General features: G+C 43.4%; 1 protein-coding gene across 1 annotated transcript in view; it reads left to right on the top strand.

The window, feature by feature from the left end:
- The window catches only part of spock2 (SPARC (osteonectin), cwcv and kazal like domains proteoglycan 2), a 28,509-nt gene extending 13,924 nt beyond the window's left edge, over nt 1–14,585 (top strand). The window contains exons 3-10 of the mRNA XM_076743840.1: nt 7,761–7,875; nt 8,244–8,349; nt 9,995–10,103; nt 10,210–10,344; nt 11,125–11,343; nt 11,840–11,902; nt 12,846–12,977; nt 13,522–14,585. Of these exons, the coding sequence (XP_076599955.1) occupies nt 7,761–7,875; nt 8,244–8,349; nt 9,995–10,103; nt 10,210–10,344; nt 11,125–11,343; nt 11,840–11,902; nt 12,846–12,977; nt 13,522–13,667 (1,025 nt within the window). The 3' untranslated portion in view covers nt 13,668–14,585. The remainder of the gene's footprint in view (nt 1–7,760; nt 7,876–8,243; nt 8,350–9,994; nt 10,104–10,209; nt 10,345–11,124; nt 11,344–11,839; nt 11,903–12,845; nt 12,978–13,521) is intronic.
- Nucleotides 14,586–15,903: the final 1,318 nt, after the last annotated feature.

Here is a 15,903-nt window from a genome sequence, read left to right on the forward strand (position 1 = left end):
TGGAAAAAGGACTTTCTCATAGTCCACAGTATCTTGAGTTTCCCTGAGATACTGTTAGTCTAAGAATAAAACAGACTTCCTCCTTGACACATTTTCTCTCGTCAAGGTGAAAGGTGGAATACTTGCTTTAAAGGATAATGTAAATCCACAGCTGTGTAGCTTGTTGAAGTGGGTTTTAAGCAGTTGCTTCTTCATTCATCAGTCACAGACTCACACGCTCTCCTGATGGGCATTTTTCAGACTCTCTTTATGAAATTCTGTTATATCTGTGATTCTTGGCTGCCTGACAGATGATGATGATTCCAAGGCCAGCCAGTTTCCGCATTAAAGACTCTTTTAACTCACTCGTCAGGAATGTATTTTGTTTTCTTCGGTGGCAGCAAAATATGGGAAACAGACATTAAAGGCTACAAACAGCCCTTAATGCAATACTCTCGTTACGCTCACTCTGTAACACAGGGAGTGGCATTGAGAGAGTGTTGGCAAAACAATCTGTTAGCCTGCTAAATGCATTTAAGGTACCTTAAAGATAATATAAAAGATAGGACGTCCAGATATCTCAGTCCAAGGACTAAATAAAACCATATTAAACCCAAGAGGCATGAAGATGACAGACAACCGGGTGGTGTGTTTTTCACTAATTTATGTGCTTGCTCTGTGCATAAAATGTCTCATCACATGCTCAGGACTGAGGCACCAACATGATTCATACATGTACAAATAATTTCACACAGGCCAAATCATTTATAATTGCATTGGGGGTGCATGCTAATGCGGCGACCAAAGCCATGTGATGTATTGAAACTGAGTGTCATTAGCCCGTATTGTAGCATGGAGACATAATGTGTGACCTGTATTTGAACTGTGACGCTCCCCAGACCGTCTGCGGTTCATCGCATTCGCCGGCGTTGCGTATGTTCTGTGTTTGTATTCTGGGATCAGCCGCTCGCTGTCCACACTTGTAGTGGTTCCTCAGCGAAAAGGTTGAAGGATGTTAGCGCTCTGTTTTATCTCCTTGAGTGGATCTGATGTGTCTCCCCCAGGAGACGCTAAACATTGGCTAGACTTCAACCCATCACCACTCCGCTGTGCTCTCCTCCTTTTTCTCTTCCTCTGCTGCACTCGAGCAGGAGACGTGCGAGGAGACTGTCTGAGGTCTCCTCCTCGACTCCTGCTGCGACTCCAGCCATAATTGAGCCCCTGCACGATGAAGTCATGACAGAGTCGTGTCCTCAACCATTGTCTCATGATTTGCAGCTCAAATGAAGTGGGCTGAATGGCAGAGTCCATTAGCGCAATTTCCAAGGGCTTAATGAAGGACTAATTATGGTTTCCAATGAAAGGCCAGAGAGAGAAGTAAAAGCATGAGAAGAGAGTGAGACAGGGCCGCGAGCTAATATGCCTTGATTTAGTCTAAAGCAACTGACATCAACATTAGTCCTGCCAACTCTAGGGCAGTCTGATGATACGGAAATTGTGGACTCTGGGGAGGAAGCATGTTGAGTTGCCTTGGAGAGAAGGGAAAGGTGTCTTTGTGTCTGTAAGGCTGTTTGTTCACTTGGAGGAATACAAAGAGGAGGTCATTATAGTCTGCAAAATGACATGCACAAAAACAGGATGCGCTGACACTGTAATGAGCTGCGTGGTGCTTTAATATGTCAGCGATCTATTTGAAGGGCTTCATTCATGTTTTAGCATTTAAAATGAACCAGTCTTTGCAGAACAAATACATCCTGAAACGGTCATTTTCATTTCCAGAAATATTGACAACACCTGGGAACGGCACTACAGAGAAATTCCATTTGAAACACTTCATTTGATTGAAGGTGAAAACCATATAGAGAACTAAGAAAATCTATCCTTTAAGCGTATAATACATTAGTGATCTCAACCAGTGAGTGTGTTTTTTAAGCATTAGAACGTACAGATGGTTGACAAACTAAAGGGAAAACCACGAAGTGTGTTAATAAGCTATCAGGAGCCTCCAGAGCAGCTCCGATGCTCCTTGGCATAGACTCTGCAAGTCTCTGAACTCTGCTGGCAAGATTAAACACCATTCTTCCAAAAGATATTCCCTCGTTTGGTGCTTTGATGATGGTGGTGGAGAGCGCCATTTAAAACCGCCGTTTGTCATTTGGCGTTCAGTTTGAGGCGGGTCACCGTGCCAGATTAATTATCTGAACTGTCAACAAGCTGGCTCTCGGACGATCGGTTGGATTTCAGGCATGTAGGAAGTTTTAGTCGGCTGTTATGCAGTTTGAGCAGCTCCACGGTCAAAATTTTCACATGGCTGCTGCTGAAAGATTCGTTTTAGATTGTAGTAAAATAAGATAAGGTTAGATATAGGTTTACTGATCCCGTGCTGGGGTAACTATATTGTCACAGACAGCAAAAACAGCAAGAATAAAATGGAGATGTAGAAAATAGAATCAGTCATTAGTGAGCTTGCTTTAATATTTCTAGTGTTTTACATGTTGTGGCTGAAGGTCTTTTCTATTTTCCGTATCTTCCTGCTCCGTATTTTTCTTACTTTACATTCATAATAGAATTGCACAAAATAATGCCGCCTTTCTCTCCTGCTGTCAACGTTGAGCATTGAGGATGATCGAACGTGGCGGTCCAAAATTTCACAGAGATGACTGTCAAGGCCATAGCATATGATTCAAATTCATTTCATCATTCAGTGACTCATTGCTCCATATGTAATCAGCTGCATTCGGTATGCAGCAGGCAGATGCTTACATATAGGACATATAGGCCACTTATTCAGGTTTATATGTTAATTTGACACCGGTTTGTATCTTAAAAATTCAAAACTTTGGAATAACAGATTTTGACCGTCTGGCTTTGTGACGTTTTATCTAATTAACATTAATAATGCTTTTAAATAACCAGCCCAGTATCGTACCGGCTTCATCAACATCGGACAGTTCTGCATCTTATGATTTATCTCCAGTGCCAACGTCCATTGCTAATGCAGGAAGTAGTGTGCCCTTTACTGTGCAGTGACAATTAAGGGCATGGAGGTGGGGATGTGTGGGTGTGTTCATGTCCTGTCACGGATGTGCAATTAATCTTTATTAATCACAACCACTCAACTTTCCCTAACGTTAACCAAGTGTTTTATTTACCGTAACCTGAACCATACCTTAACTATAATTGATTTGCCATAGCCGCAATCTTCCTAACCTTGAGAATATCACTGTTGCCATTTGTCAATATTGCAGAATTTAAAAAACAGTGGATGATTGAAAAATGTTATTGAACTTAATCTTGGGTTTCGCAGAATCCTCCAATATTGCCGCTCTTGTGTGGCAGTAGAGTTGAAATGTCTGTTGCCTCGGCTCACAGTCAACCTCAGCAGCATAGATCAGCTTCAGTGGAATCTCTATAATGTAGGTGCTCAACTGTGTGTGCTCCTGCTTTTATGAAACTTTCGCAAAGCTTTATATGCTTGCCTCAGGTTGTCAGATGAATAGTATCTCACTACTTTCATTTCACACAGCATAAAGCCCTTCATCTATTTCCCTTTCTCATTTTGACACGAGTGTGCTATCTCCCTCCATTGATCTGCCTTCCTTTATGAGGGGCCTAATGAAGCGAAGGAGCAAAAAGAGGAGATTTGTCCCTCTGAGACATCACTATATCAGCGTGATGTCTTAACTCCTGAGCTCAGATGAGCCCGCGGGCCTCATTTCTCAGCCGGGCTGCCCAGACCGCGGCATCGCCTTGCAGGGGAAGTCAGAGCTTTTGAACTGTCAACACTCCTAATGCACAGACAGTCAACGCCAACAACAGGCCGAGGGGGAAATTTGCATTCAGGCACCACACTCCGCTTCAGCCAGCGCTGTGCGGAGTGAGGGAGAGGTCAGGGTAATTTGCAGTCAATCTCTACAGTCAATTCATCAATCAGGCAACTGATTGAATCACCTCGCTCTTAAGACAGTAAACACTGCAGGAGAACGGTTGTAATTTGGACTTGCAAGAACAAACAATTGTATATGCACACACACACACACACTAACACTCAAGTGTTTGCGTGCAGCACTCATGGAAGGCCTGATCCTTTTATATATACACTTTTAAGTGTAGTTTGTTTTCCAGAAGCTTATCACAGAGGCCAGGTAGATGGACACTTTTGGCAAATCAATGGTTTCAAATCAATGGCAGACTCTAAGGAGATAGGAAAACACGCTGAGTCCACACTCCACAAGGTCAAGAGTTTGATACCTCTCGAGGCTGTTGATAGATTGGGTAGGTCACACACACACATACAGTATATGGTAGATATTCATCTAAGCCTTGTTGAAGTCTTCAGCTGCATGTCCGCCCGCTGGCGCAAAACTTAATGTCAAGACGAGCAAACAACTCTATTATTTTTTATTTTGAACAAATCCTGCCCTCTGTAAGACCTCTCACCGCTATTAACATGTTTTTTTTTACCTCACAATATCCACCAAATCAGACTCTTCGCCCACCAGGGAGTCTGCCCAGCTCCTTGTACAAGCTGTACACATCTTGAATCTGGACCATTACAACTCTCAACCTCCAAAAACAGCCGCTTCGATCCTCCAAGGAGTTCTGCTGCCCTTCTCACCTTCACACTCCACAAATTTGTCCAGCGTCACCCCTTCTTGCTCTCCTGCCTCTGGCCACCTGGGACTGCTTCTGTCAAATTCAAAACCCCACAAACAAGGCTGTGAAGGGATCAGCGTGTTTCTCCAGCTCCAGAGGGGAGTCAGCCCCCCTCGTGTTTAAAGCTAATCTTTTTAAGACATGCCTCACATCATCCTCATGCGACCGAATCTGTTTCAGCCAATCTGATTCTCTCCGCTCCAAAATAAATCCTTCACATTTTATCTAATCATAGCTTGAATTTGAGTTATTTCCCATTATTATTCACTTACATGATCATTCTGTGGTTACAGGAGTGTTTTCAGGAGAATTAAAGCTGCAACAATAAGTGTTATATGATATTTCTTGTAATTTTTGATGGAATAGTTAACATTGTTTTGGTTTTTATGGAGGCTTTTTTTAGTTCAGACTCACCAACGTTGATCATCTAACATTGTCATCAGTGTTAGATGATTAGCACCAAACAGCAGACAGATAAAGTTAGCACCCAGCTGCTGAATATAGCATTATTTAGCATTTAGCTACCAGGTGTTTTTCTCAGGAGATGGTGGAGACCAAAATAGAGCTAAAAGGAGCATGAATATTGGACTTGCATTCACAAAAACACGGCTCCAAATGAATGCTAACATTGCTAACTCTGTGTCTTCTGGATGTGTGAACCACTGTCACTGTTACAGGTGACAATATGGTCAGACCATTATTCTCATTTTCTTGGCTTGCTGCTTAAGAGTTCAAACCTATTTCTGCATCATGTGGACTAACAATGACAGACATGCCAGAGACGTGTCTGCTACATAGAAAACAAAGTAGCACTGATGATATTAAGGACTGAGTGTGTAAATGGTAGATAAGAGGGTTAATGATGAGGCTGTGGCCTGAACTCTGCTTCCGTTATCCTCAATCTGAAGGGATGAACCTCATGCAAATCTGGATTGGATTAGACTGAAGCACGGGGCGCCTAATTAAGAGAGGTTTACTGCTGCAGGCATTAGTTTGATACAGAAGGAGACTTTCGAAAAGTAAAAATGGAAGTAGGTGGGTGCAAAGAAAGAGTGGATGTGACGAGGAAAATAACGCAGGCAGAGCAAGAACAAGAATATGCAGTGAAGATGTCTGATCGAGGAGAACACAAAGGAATGCGAAAAGGTGGAGGAAAGCTAGATTGATAGACATGATTGCACAACGGGGGTTTCAGAAACAGAGAGGGAGAGAGTTCTCAGAAACACCAGATTGAGCTGCAAATCACAGTCAACCCAGAAATGATTCCCGGACCACGGAGAGCCTGTTGCTATGGAAACGTCATCATCGCAGGCGCTGCTTTAATCCGTGGAAGCCTGTTAAGTTAACATGAGGCTCAGGCAGCCACCTTATGCTTCTGTACTCACAACACAAAGCTGTGCCAGCATTGTAGCGGCTCGCTAAGATTTATTTACAAATGTTTTGCTATTAGAAGGCAGGATTATCTGCTCTCTGTTTATATGCTGCTTCTTTTCATTTCTTTTGCTTAAGTGTTGGTTCAATCTTCCCTGGATGGGTTGCAAAATACATAGTTTTGTATACTTACCCCCCACCCCCCCACCTACCGCAGTGCATCCCCATTAGTACCTTAATCGCCTTGTCCTCCTTTGTGTCTGGAGGCATCATTAGGGTTTAATTGGCTGCTGCACCCTGATTTTGCTGATGCGCTGGTGTTAACTAGATGGGGGTGAAACATCAAACCTGCAAGAGAGAAAAAGGCAGGCAGCAGAGCCCAGCGGATATATCAGTCTGCGGATATTGGTCTAACATACACTGGAGATTTATCAGTATCGGTGTGCATGTTGTCCAGTATGCACCGGTATGAAAACTTGGGGTCATTTATAGTGATGCAATTTCTATTGAATTTTCCTGCCTCAGTGCAAAGATGTCATTTTAAAGTTTATATTTAAACTGTAAAATATCCTGCATCCATTCCATATCACTGAAACAAGTTTTTTATTCCCTAATACTGGTGATGCATCGGCCAAAAAAATCCACTGTCAGTCGGCTCTAGCGGTGACAAAAGAGGAGAGGGTTGAGAAAGAACAAGAGAAAGGCAGAGGGAGAAAAGCTGTGAGATGTGTGTGATACTGTACACTGAGATACTCTATACAATCAATGCCAACTGGGATACGGGGCGACCAGAGAATAAGGCTCCACTGTTGACGGTCTAAATGGATGAGGAGTCTGCATCTGGGCATTAATGCCTCCGAGCCTCAGTGTTTCTCAGTCAGAGCAGTCAGTCAGTCAGTTATACAACCAGCTCAGCCATGACAGGGGGGTGTATTGTTTTGGATTTGCTTCTCAAATCAGATATCTGTCGGTTCGCTTCAGTAATCCTGTGATGTAGGCAGCATTAATGCATTCAGCTAGCGCAGAGGACAAGAGAGATTGTAAGCCTGCCTGCTAAATTCTAACAGTGCCATAAAACAGGATACAGTAAGAGCAGGGGTTGAGTACAAGCACCTCTGTCATATGGATGAAACCTGCAATAGCAGTCTGCGAATAAACTGTATTCTGCTGTATTCTACTGATGGATAGTGTAGGTGAATAAAGGCTGGGGGATATGAAGAGAATAGAGTGTGACATCCAGGTTTGGGCTCCAGGCGGCCTGCTAGGAACAGACAGCTGTGACATATGAGTGTGTGTGAGGCGCTGACACAAGGTCCAGCATTAGGTGCTAGCGGAGAGTGTGATGGATGGGGCAGAGCGTGGTAGCCATGCAGGCTTCAGCCTACATCGTGAAAAATATTCATCTTTGCAAGTCACCTAAAGTGTTGTATGAAAACTGTATTTACATGATCCCAAATGTGATTCTTAAGAAAAGCTCAAAACAAGCGCAGCTGCATTAGAAACAAATGAATCTGCTTCATTCTGTTCAAAGATCTTTTCATTTTCACAACACGAAACGCCTCAAGATTTGTTACAGTACAAGACCAACAATAATTTGGATTGACTCTCAGGTTATGCTGAGCAAATAGAGTGGAGAGATTTGGGATTTGAGACTGTGAGTGAAAAGTGGAACGATGGGCAGATAGAGAAAAGGGTAAAAAAAATAAAGCGGTGAGGATGCCACAGTATACAAGTCATTTTCTGTTTTTCCCCAGATGTAGACACCACCAAGGACCCCTGTCAAAAGGTTAAGTGCAGCCGACACAAGGTTTGTATCGCCCAGGGCTACCAGAGAGCTGTGTGCGTCAACCGCAAGAAACTTGAACACAGGTGAGTGTGTGCGGCCCCTGGGCAATAACTGACTAACTCCCAAAACACACACATCGTTAAAAATCTTCTCTGTTCATGCAGACTTACATAAGGTGAACACAACACAAGGTTTGCAGTCAGTGGCTTGTGCTTGTCCGGGATGAGTTTCCCTGTCGGCCACAGTGGTGAAAATAAAGCTTGTTTGTGCAGCAGTGCAGTGCGACTGCCTGCTGTTTAATGATAAGCTAATACATTCAGACAACATAGAGGAGGGCTGTTTGCTTCCTGTCCAGGTTGGTGCTGCTGTGTCTGTACTCTGAATTAGCACAGCAGTGGTCTCAGCTGGACTTTGTGAGGCTGAAGTGTGTCCTCTGTCCTCTGTCTTCCAGGCTGAAGCAGCCTGCTCTCAGGTCTCCTGACGGAAACTGTCAGCCCTGTCCCATCTCCTCCACGGGACCCGTGTGTGGATCAGACGGACACAACTACGCCTCAAAGGTACACTGAGGCAAATACACACCCATAGAGCTGGGCAATAATTCAGTGTTATCTGGTATATAATCATTTAGTTGTAGAATTTTACAAAACTCAAAACTGCAGTCCAGTGAGCAATTCCAAGCAAATTTATCCTGCCTTCATGAAGGTTATAATGTTTTTGAGAGGTGAAGAGTAAACATGTCAGTATTATTGACTCATCCTCCAAAATGGCCGTAAAGTTGAATCACCAGCTCTCTAGAGATATTTTTGATCCCACACCGGGGAAATTAAGTCGTTACAGCTAGCAAGTATTAAAAACGCAAAATCAGCAAAAACAGTGGCACAGAAGGGTCAAGAAAAGGATACAGAGTAAAATCAGCTATGAATATTATGTACAGATTATAAAAATACTAGTTTAAGCAAAATATTCTCACCTTCATGAAGGTTGGATTGATGCGTTGTATTAGACTGCATCAGTGAAACCTATCTGTGCCTAATAAATGAGTGTTTATCGATAACAGGGACTATTTTTATTCAGCCCTGTCAGCTAGTCTTCCAAACATGCCCACCTCATATATCTATTTCCTGAAATCATACACACCAATGTGTCGTCTTTTGGGAGATAAATTGGGAGACATCAAATGACAAACCCCAAATAGCATTTAGCAGCGAAACAGTGAAGTATTTCCTGTGGTGGAGACCGAAACAAAGCTAAAAGGAGGGTGAATGTTGGACCTGCCTTCATCAGGTTCACCAGAAACCTTTTTTTTTTTAGGTGTTATGTCAGTATTGTGTTCACAGCCTTTGTGTTTCACTGCTGGCAAAAAAAAGCAATCAATGCAGGTTTAAGTTTAAACATAGAGAAAAAATAATTTTTCTTGGGACTAATTAGTGTAATGAGCGTGTGCATTTCTCTGAAAAGGAAAGAAGTGATGGTAGAAATAATCACTGGGTGTAGCTGAGGGTGGAAATCATTAGCAGTGGAGCTGTGCAGCATCCCCCACAAGAAAGATGCTAAAATTATGCTCATGCTGCACGAGTAGATTCAGCATTACATGTGTTCTGTGTGCTTTGTCACAGCGTATGTTGTGTTGGTAAGCGTTGCTAAAATAGTCTTGACAGCTTTTACCAATGCAGGTTATACTACCAGACATGTGTGAAAATGTTTGAACTGAAATACTATGCAGCACATATGTATAACAATATTTGTATCAGTCTGGAGCTGGTACGTTTTTTCACAGCTTTGACTTTGTGTTATGTATGTGCTAACAGAGTGTACTGTGCGTTGTGGGGTAAACAGTGACATACACTGTGCACATTCAGAGCTGAAGAGACTCTCAGGGGAAAAACAGAGAGAAAGAGCCAGGATATATGGCCTCAGAAGGACCAATTGGTGGCTTGCAGTGACAGAATCCTGCGTGTTTATTGATTTATGCTTTGTCTTTTGGATCGCTATTCCTGACCTTGCATGCAAGCGGAGGTGGGAAAGCGCATTCAGGAGCAATTCTCAGATTTGAATTAAGACGTACAGTCGGTCACCTCATGAATATTTGATCTGTGTTGCGGCAATAACTCATTTTGCTTCACCTTTGTGTCCCCTTGCCGATGTCACCGGTGTGTCTGTGTGTGCGTGTTAATGCATGCTCGTGTGTGTTTTGTGTTGTAGTGCAAGCTGGAGCAGCAGGCGTGTCTTACGGGGAAGGATCTTACGCTGAAGTGTTCAGGTCTGTGTCCCTGTCCGACTGCTGCCCCGATATCCAAGGAGAGTAAGCATGGTAAGATCAAACACAACACACACACACAATAAGTACAACAGTCATTATAACAATCTGAATATGTGCAACAAATATCGTATTCTTCCTCTCTCTCTGGCCTCCATAGAGAGCTGTACTGGACAGGATCTAGCTGATCTCGGGGAGCGTCTGAGGGACTGGTTCCAGCTACTGCAGACCAATGCCAAGCAGAACAACAATAGCAAGCCCGGGGCCAGAACCACGGCAGCCAGCACCACATCAGGTTAGAGCTACTATTTAATGAAACCTGACTGCACTAAGAGGGAGCACAGTACTCAAGTTACAGGTAGACTACTGTAGAAAATGATGAAACAAGATGTTATGTCTTTTATTATATCTCACCGTTGACAATGGATGTAGTTGCCGGGAGCCACTGCTAACATACAAGTCGCCACTACAGTTCTTGGCGATTTCACACTCCACAACTCATTGTTGTCTCAGAAATAAATAAACTGGTGGCCTTTCACATGGCATTTTCTGCCTCAAGATGTAGCAGCAGTAACAGTACAGTGCAATGATTGCAATTGTAGAGACAAAAAAAAAAAAGGTCAACAGGGAAAATAAAATCCTCACGAGCCCTGTGGTTCTGTTGGTGAAGCCTCCACCCTGATGTTTTCTGCAGCTCTCATTGGATAGATCATACAACCAAATGCTCGTACAGGGCCTCAAAACACTTTTGGGACGATGGATTGAGATAACGTTGCATCACATACAGGCGCTGGAAGAGTGAACCTCAGGAGCTGGTCAGCTATAAGTTAGCACCTGATAAGCACCGGGTCTTGCCCAGGTTGTAAAGTTTGAGGTGGGAAATCGTTGTAATAGGTTTCATAGAAGAAACCAGTTTTCTGTTGAAACTGGTAACATGAAATAATAAAATAAAAAGGGTGGATTTGCAGTGGAAACAGGAGATATTTCTGAGCACACTGGCATGGTTTCATTTTCCATTTGTGCAGCTGTCCCCTGATAAAAATGAATGTTTGTTTGTCTGTCATTGTGTTTGCAGTGCTGGACAGGAGCCTGGTGGCCAGCTGTAAGGACTCCATAGGCTGGATGTTTTCCAAGCTGGACACCAATAACGATCTGTACCTGGACCAGGCCGAGCTGGCTGCCATCAACCTGGACAAGTACGAGGTCTGCATCCGGCCCTTCTTCAACTCCTGTGACTCCTACAGGGACGGCAAGGTCTCCACTGCCGAGTGGTGCCTCTGCTTCTGGAGAGAGAGTGAGTGTTCTGGGCAGGATGTCAGGTTTGTGGGCCGTGCACACATTCACGTGCCTGTGTGCTGACATATTCCCCTCGGTGCGTGTGTTCAAACTTCAAGGCGCTCAGTAGCCCCCAGGTGAAGCCACCTCTGTGTTGCGTGCTGGTCCATCACCATTTGTCTTCCGTCTCATCCTGCTCCTTCCCCATGGGGTGACGCGGTCACCGCAAGGAGCTGAAAACATTCCTGCTGCTTGTTGACAGTCTGGTTCTCCCACAGCACTCAGAGATTGCACCTGTCAGCCAACCAGCCAGGCAGAAACTAGGTCTGGGTTCCTAAGCTCATACAGTGTTTTGGTTGGGAAGGAAATACATGGGAGTTGGTTTTAAGGTCATTAGAAAACATTGTTTACACTCACGATAGAATTTACCTTTAACTGTTATTGTTTTTGCCAGATTTAAGTCATTCTCTCTGCATCTAATCGTGTCTGTGCTCTGTTTGTTCTGTTCTTTTAAGAGCCGCCCTGCCTGGCTGAGCTCGAGAGGATCCAAGTACTCGACGGCGGCAAGAGAAAGTTTGGTAGGTATCTGACTTTTCAGAAGAGCATTCCAGCCCGACGGGATCAGTCTGTCCTGTTCGAGGGTTTTCATCAAGCAGATGACAAGCAAGAGGCGGGGATTAGTCCCTCATCAGTCTTGTGGATTAGAACTTGATACTGACAGACGGCAAAGGAAAAGCAGCCATCAGTGTGTGTCTTGCATGTCCGTGTGAGTGGGTGAATATGTGAATGTGTGTGTGTGTGTGTTTCTGGACATGTGTGCACGCATGTGCGCACTGCAGATTTTGGCTGGCTGACTGGGCTCTGAGTCAGGACTCTCCAAGGACACAGAGCGGCGAGCAGGGGGCAGTCTGCCAGCCCGACGCTCAGATGTTCCCTTGAAAGACTGGACAGACAGTTCTGTTTTGTCTTATTTGTGTCACACATATTTTTTTGTCTGTATTTACATTATTCTAAAAGTAGCCTCTGAAACGTTCAATGTCACTACATACATTTCTGGAGAAAACTGCCCGACCAGGTGAAGTTTTGCCTCCGTGGTAAATGCAACTACAGTATATTTTCCTTGCTTTTTGCATTCCCGTGTGAACACAGGCTGTATTTCATATTCATGTAACGGTTCAGAAATTGAAAACTTTCCAATCTTGTGTCCTCCCTTATCCCATAGTGATTAGCTAGCCACCATCCCACACAAGCACACACACCTACACCACCCCAATAAGCTGCAATATGCTGACTTAATATTTATTCACCCCTATCTTGTTCCGTGAACATATTTGTATTCATGGAATAAGGAATTGGCGGCCACACATGCTGCATGCATTACATTCTCACTCGGGCTCGGTGCCACGTGTGATGAGGCATGATTCATGAGGTTTGGAGAGATTATGCAGTATGTAGGGTCTTGTAGGGTACGCGAAGTAGCTTTGCCTGACTCTTATTTGTGTTTTTCCGCGTAAATGCCAGGTCGATTCATTCCCAGCTGTGATGAGGACGGCTACTACAGGAAGCAACAGTGTGACAGGGGAGAGTGCTGGTGTGTTGACCAAAATGGAGGAGAAGTAGCTGGATCTAGGATTCGTGGCAAACCAGATTGCGGTAAGTCCACTAGGTTTCAGCTGTCAATATATATGAATAGAATTTGAACTTGAAAGCTGAATGCCGCAAGAAAAAAGAAAAAGTCTGCTGTGGATTGGCCCACTTCTGCACAGCACCCCCACATGCATTGTGCACAAGGCTTCCTTTATGTTAAAGGACTAAGACTCTCTGCAACATAACTCACTGCAGGGACCAGTGCCACATTCATGTGTCCGGAGTCATTTGCATTCTAAAGCGCTGCTTGTCGCTGTGAGAAAAGTCTTTCAAGATAAATGAGGACTGGTTGGACTGAACCTGCGCCTGATAAGAATGGGTCCCCTGGCAAGGTTTAGAAATAGCTATTAAAATCCAGACAAAGTCAAACACATGCCCCTTTTTTTGCTACTGCAGTCAATGTTTCAAATTGATTTCAGCTTTTCTCATTGGTATAGAAAGGACTCCATCAAAGTTGAGAAGAAGACATACTGAATATAATTCATTACAATATACAAGACGTCCGCAGTGGATAATTCAATCTGAATGTTTTCTCTCCGTCTCGGCACAGATGATGAAATGGCATATTCAGGTGATTTTGGCAGTGGGGTCGGATGGGAGGACGAGGAAGAGAAAGAGGCTGAGGAGACTGCAGAGGAGGCTGAAGAGGAAGAGGGAGAGGTGGGAGAGGTGGATGATGGGGGCTATATCTGGTAAAGGGCCAACGTGTAGTCCAACCTCTCAACAAGAGCATCGTGATGGTCCCAAACACACACACACACACACACACACACACACACACACACACACACACACACACACGCACACACGCACACACGCAGATCCTGCAAAGAGATGGACGTGGTGAAGCTCTCACACTCAGAACAACACTGTCTTATGAAGAAGTGAGGGAGAGGGTTGCAGGGGTCGGGAGAGGGAAGATGCATATGTTATGGGAGTATTTAATGTCACAGGATGTTCTTTAAATGGGCAGGGGGAGGGGAAATTTCACTATTAAGAAATTATGGGTCTGGAGTCAAGAATTTTGTCGCCCATACTTGTGAATCTTTGTTCTCTTCTGTTGTCTGTCCTTTGAACCATCTTTGAGCAGTTTTTAGCTGATGCATAATGGAGACTTTAAGCAGTCGCAGGTGCTTGTCATGTGCTTGCATAAAAAAATGGAGAAAGACTGGGTGCATTTCAGTAGTCCAAATTGGCCTCTTTCATCTTTTCTTTCTGCAGATTAGCTAAATTTTAGATAACCCATTTTCGTGTTATGCAGGAAACCAGGCGGGATAGAGAGGAAACCACATTAGAGTATTGAAAAGCACCCTTTGACTTTACCGTTTTCATGTCATACGCTTCGGCTCATATGTGACAGTAGTGCTCTGTCTCATTCATAACTTATAAAAAAAAAAAAGTTTCTCACACATCACTCTTTAGCTTGTATATAATGTGTGTATCAGAAGGCAGATTGTCACCTATTAGTCCTGTTATCAATGCCTTGAAAGACTAGCAGAATATACTGCTTAGTTGACAAGTGTACATCGTATCATAATGTGGATCAATTATTGTGTTTAATAAAAAAAAATAAAATAAAATAAACTGGACTATGTGGCCCAGCTGGCCACCATACATCTGAGTCTGTGCTTTTGTTCTCTCTCTTTCTCTCATTTTAGCACCGTCATGATCCTCGAGCAGTGATGTTGTGCAGTGTATGAACTGTATATGCCATCACAGGCATAGCTGTTATTAACCGTTCTTTGTACACCAAATCATCAAAAGAGAAACAATGGTCTGCATATTCAGAGTACACTTACTAGAGCTTTCAACACTGATGGTGATATCTACATTTGAGTTTAAACTAAGTCTATAGCTGTGCCAGCACCTGCTGAATGTTTACGTTTACCATCTTCATTTAGCATGCTAATACTTGGGAAGACAAACTCATCTGAGGTTGATGGAAAATGAAAATGATGGTCAGGGTTGGACAAAGACAATTTTGATCTGGTGATCAGAGTTAGGGGATGACCAAAGTCAGTTTAACTTATTCTGGAGAGCAAGTAGTAAAGCTAGTAAAGATAGACTATCATGAAATTTGTTATGTAGGCCTCTGGTATCCAGAGGGTGAAGCCTCCCCACTTTGGTGATCTTCATCTTGACTGCACTGCTGTTTTTTTTGCTGACCAAAACATATACGGCAATATGATTGTCATAAGCCAGAATTGTCAAATAATATAAGCCGTGCTGAAATATTGGTCAGGCTCTAATTACCACATCTTACATCATCACTGAATCGCTGTCCCTGAGCAAAAATCCTCCTCATGCAATATCTGTACTTCATGATGCATTAACACAAGTCAGAGTTTTGTACATGGAAATAAAATGTATGTGAATTCCTTTCTTTCTATCTGTGGTTTCTTTGTTTTAACAATATTAAAACACAGATTTTTGATTGATGTTTTTTTACAGGCAAAATCTACCAGTTTCATGGTGATTTCATGGATTTTAAAACACATAACATTCACAAACATAATTTTTTGTAGCCTGTCTTCACATTTCCATTTCAAAGACTGAAGGCCTTATTGTCAGCTCACTTCTGCTCTTGCCTTACTTACTTCATTCTGCGGTGGAGTGCAGCTTATAGCTATGGGAAACCAGCAGAAATGAGATACAGGCTCAGGTCTGCATATCAGCACTTCTAACAGCACAATGCCTATAGAAAACTCTCTCCTCAGCCTCCCCGGGACATCGCTCCTGCCTCTCCACTGTGAACTATTCAGTGTGGGAACAGTGAAATGAAAACCTTACAGTATGTTACAGTGTATCCTTGGGAGCCCGGGCCAAGACCGCTTGTCTTAGCATTGTGAAAACTGACAGTAACCAATCCGCTGAAATGTCATTGCTCAGTTTCACGTTTCAGTGATAATGGAAATCAGTACCAGTAATGTCC

This window comes from Chaetodon auriga, chromosome 11 (genome assembly GCF_051107435.1).
Source record: "Chaetodon auriga isolate fChaAug3 chromosome 11, fChaAug3.hap1, whole genome shotgun sequence".
Lineage (NCBI taxonomy): Eukaryota > Metazoa > Chordata > Actinopteri > Chaetodontiformes > Chaetodontidae > Chaetodon > Chaetodon auriga.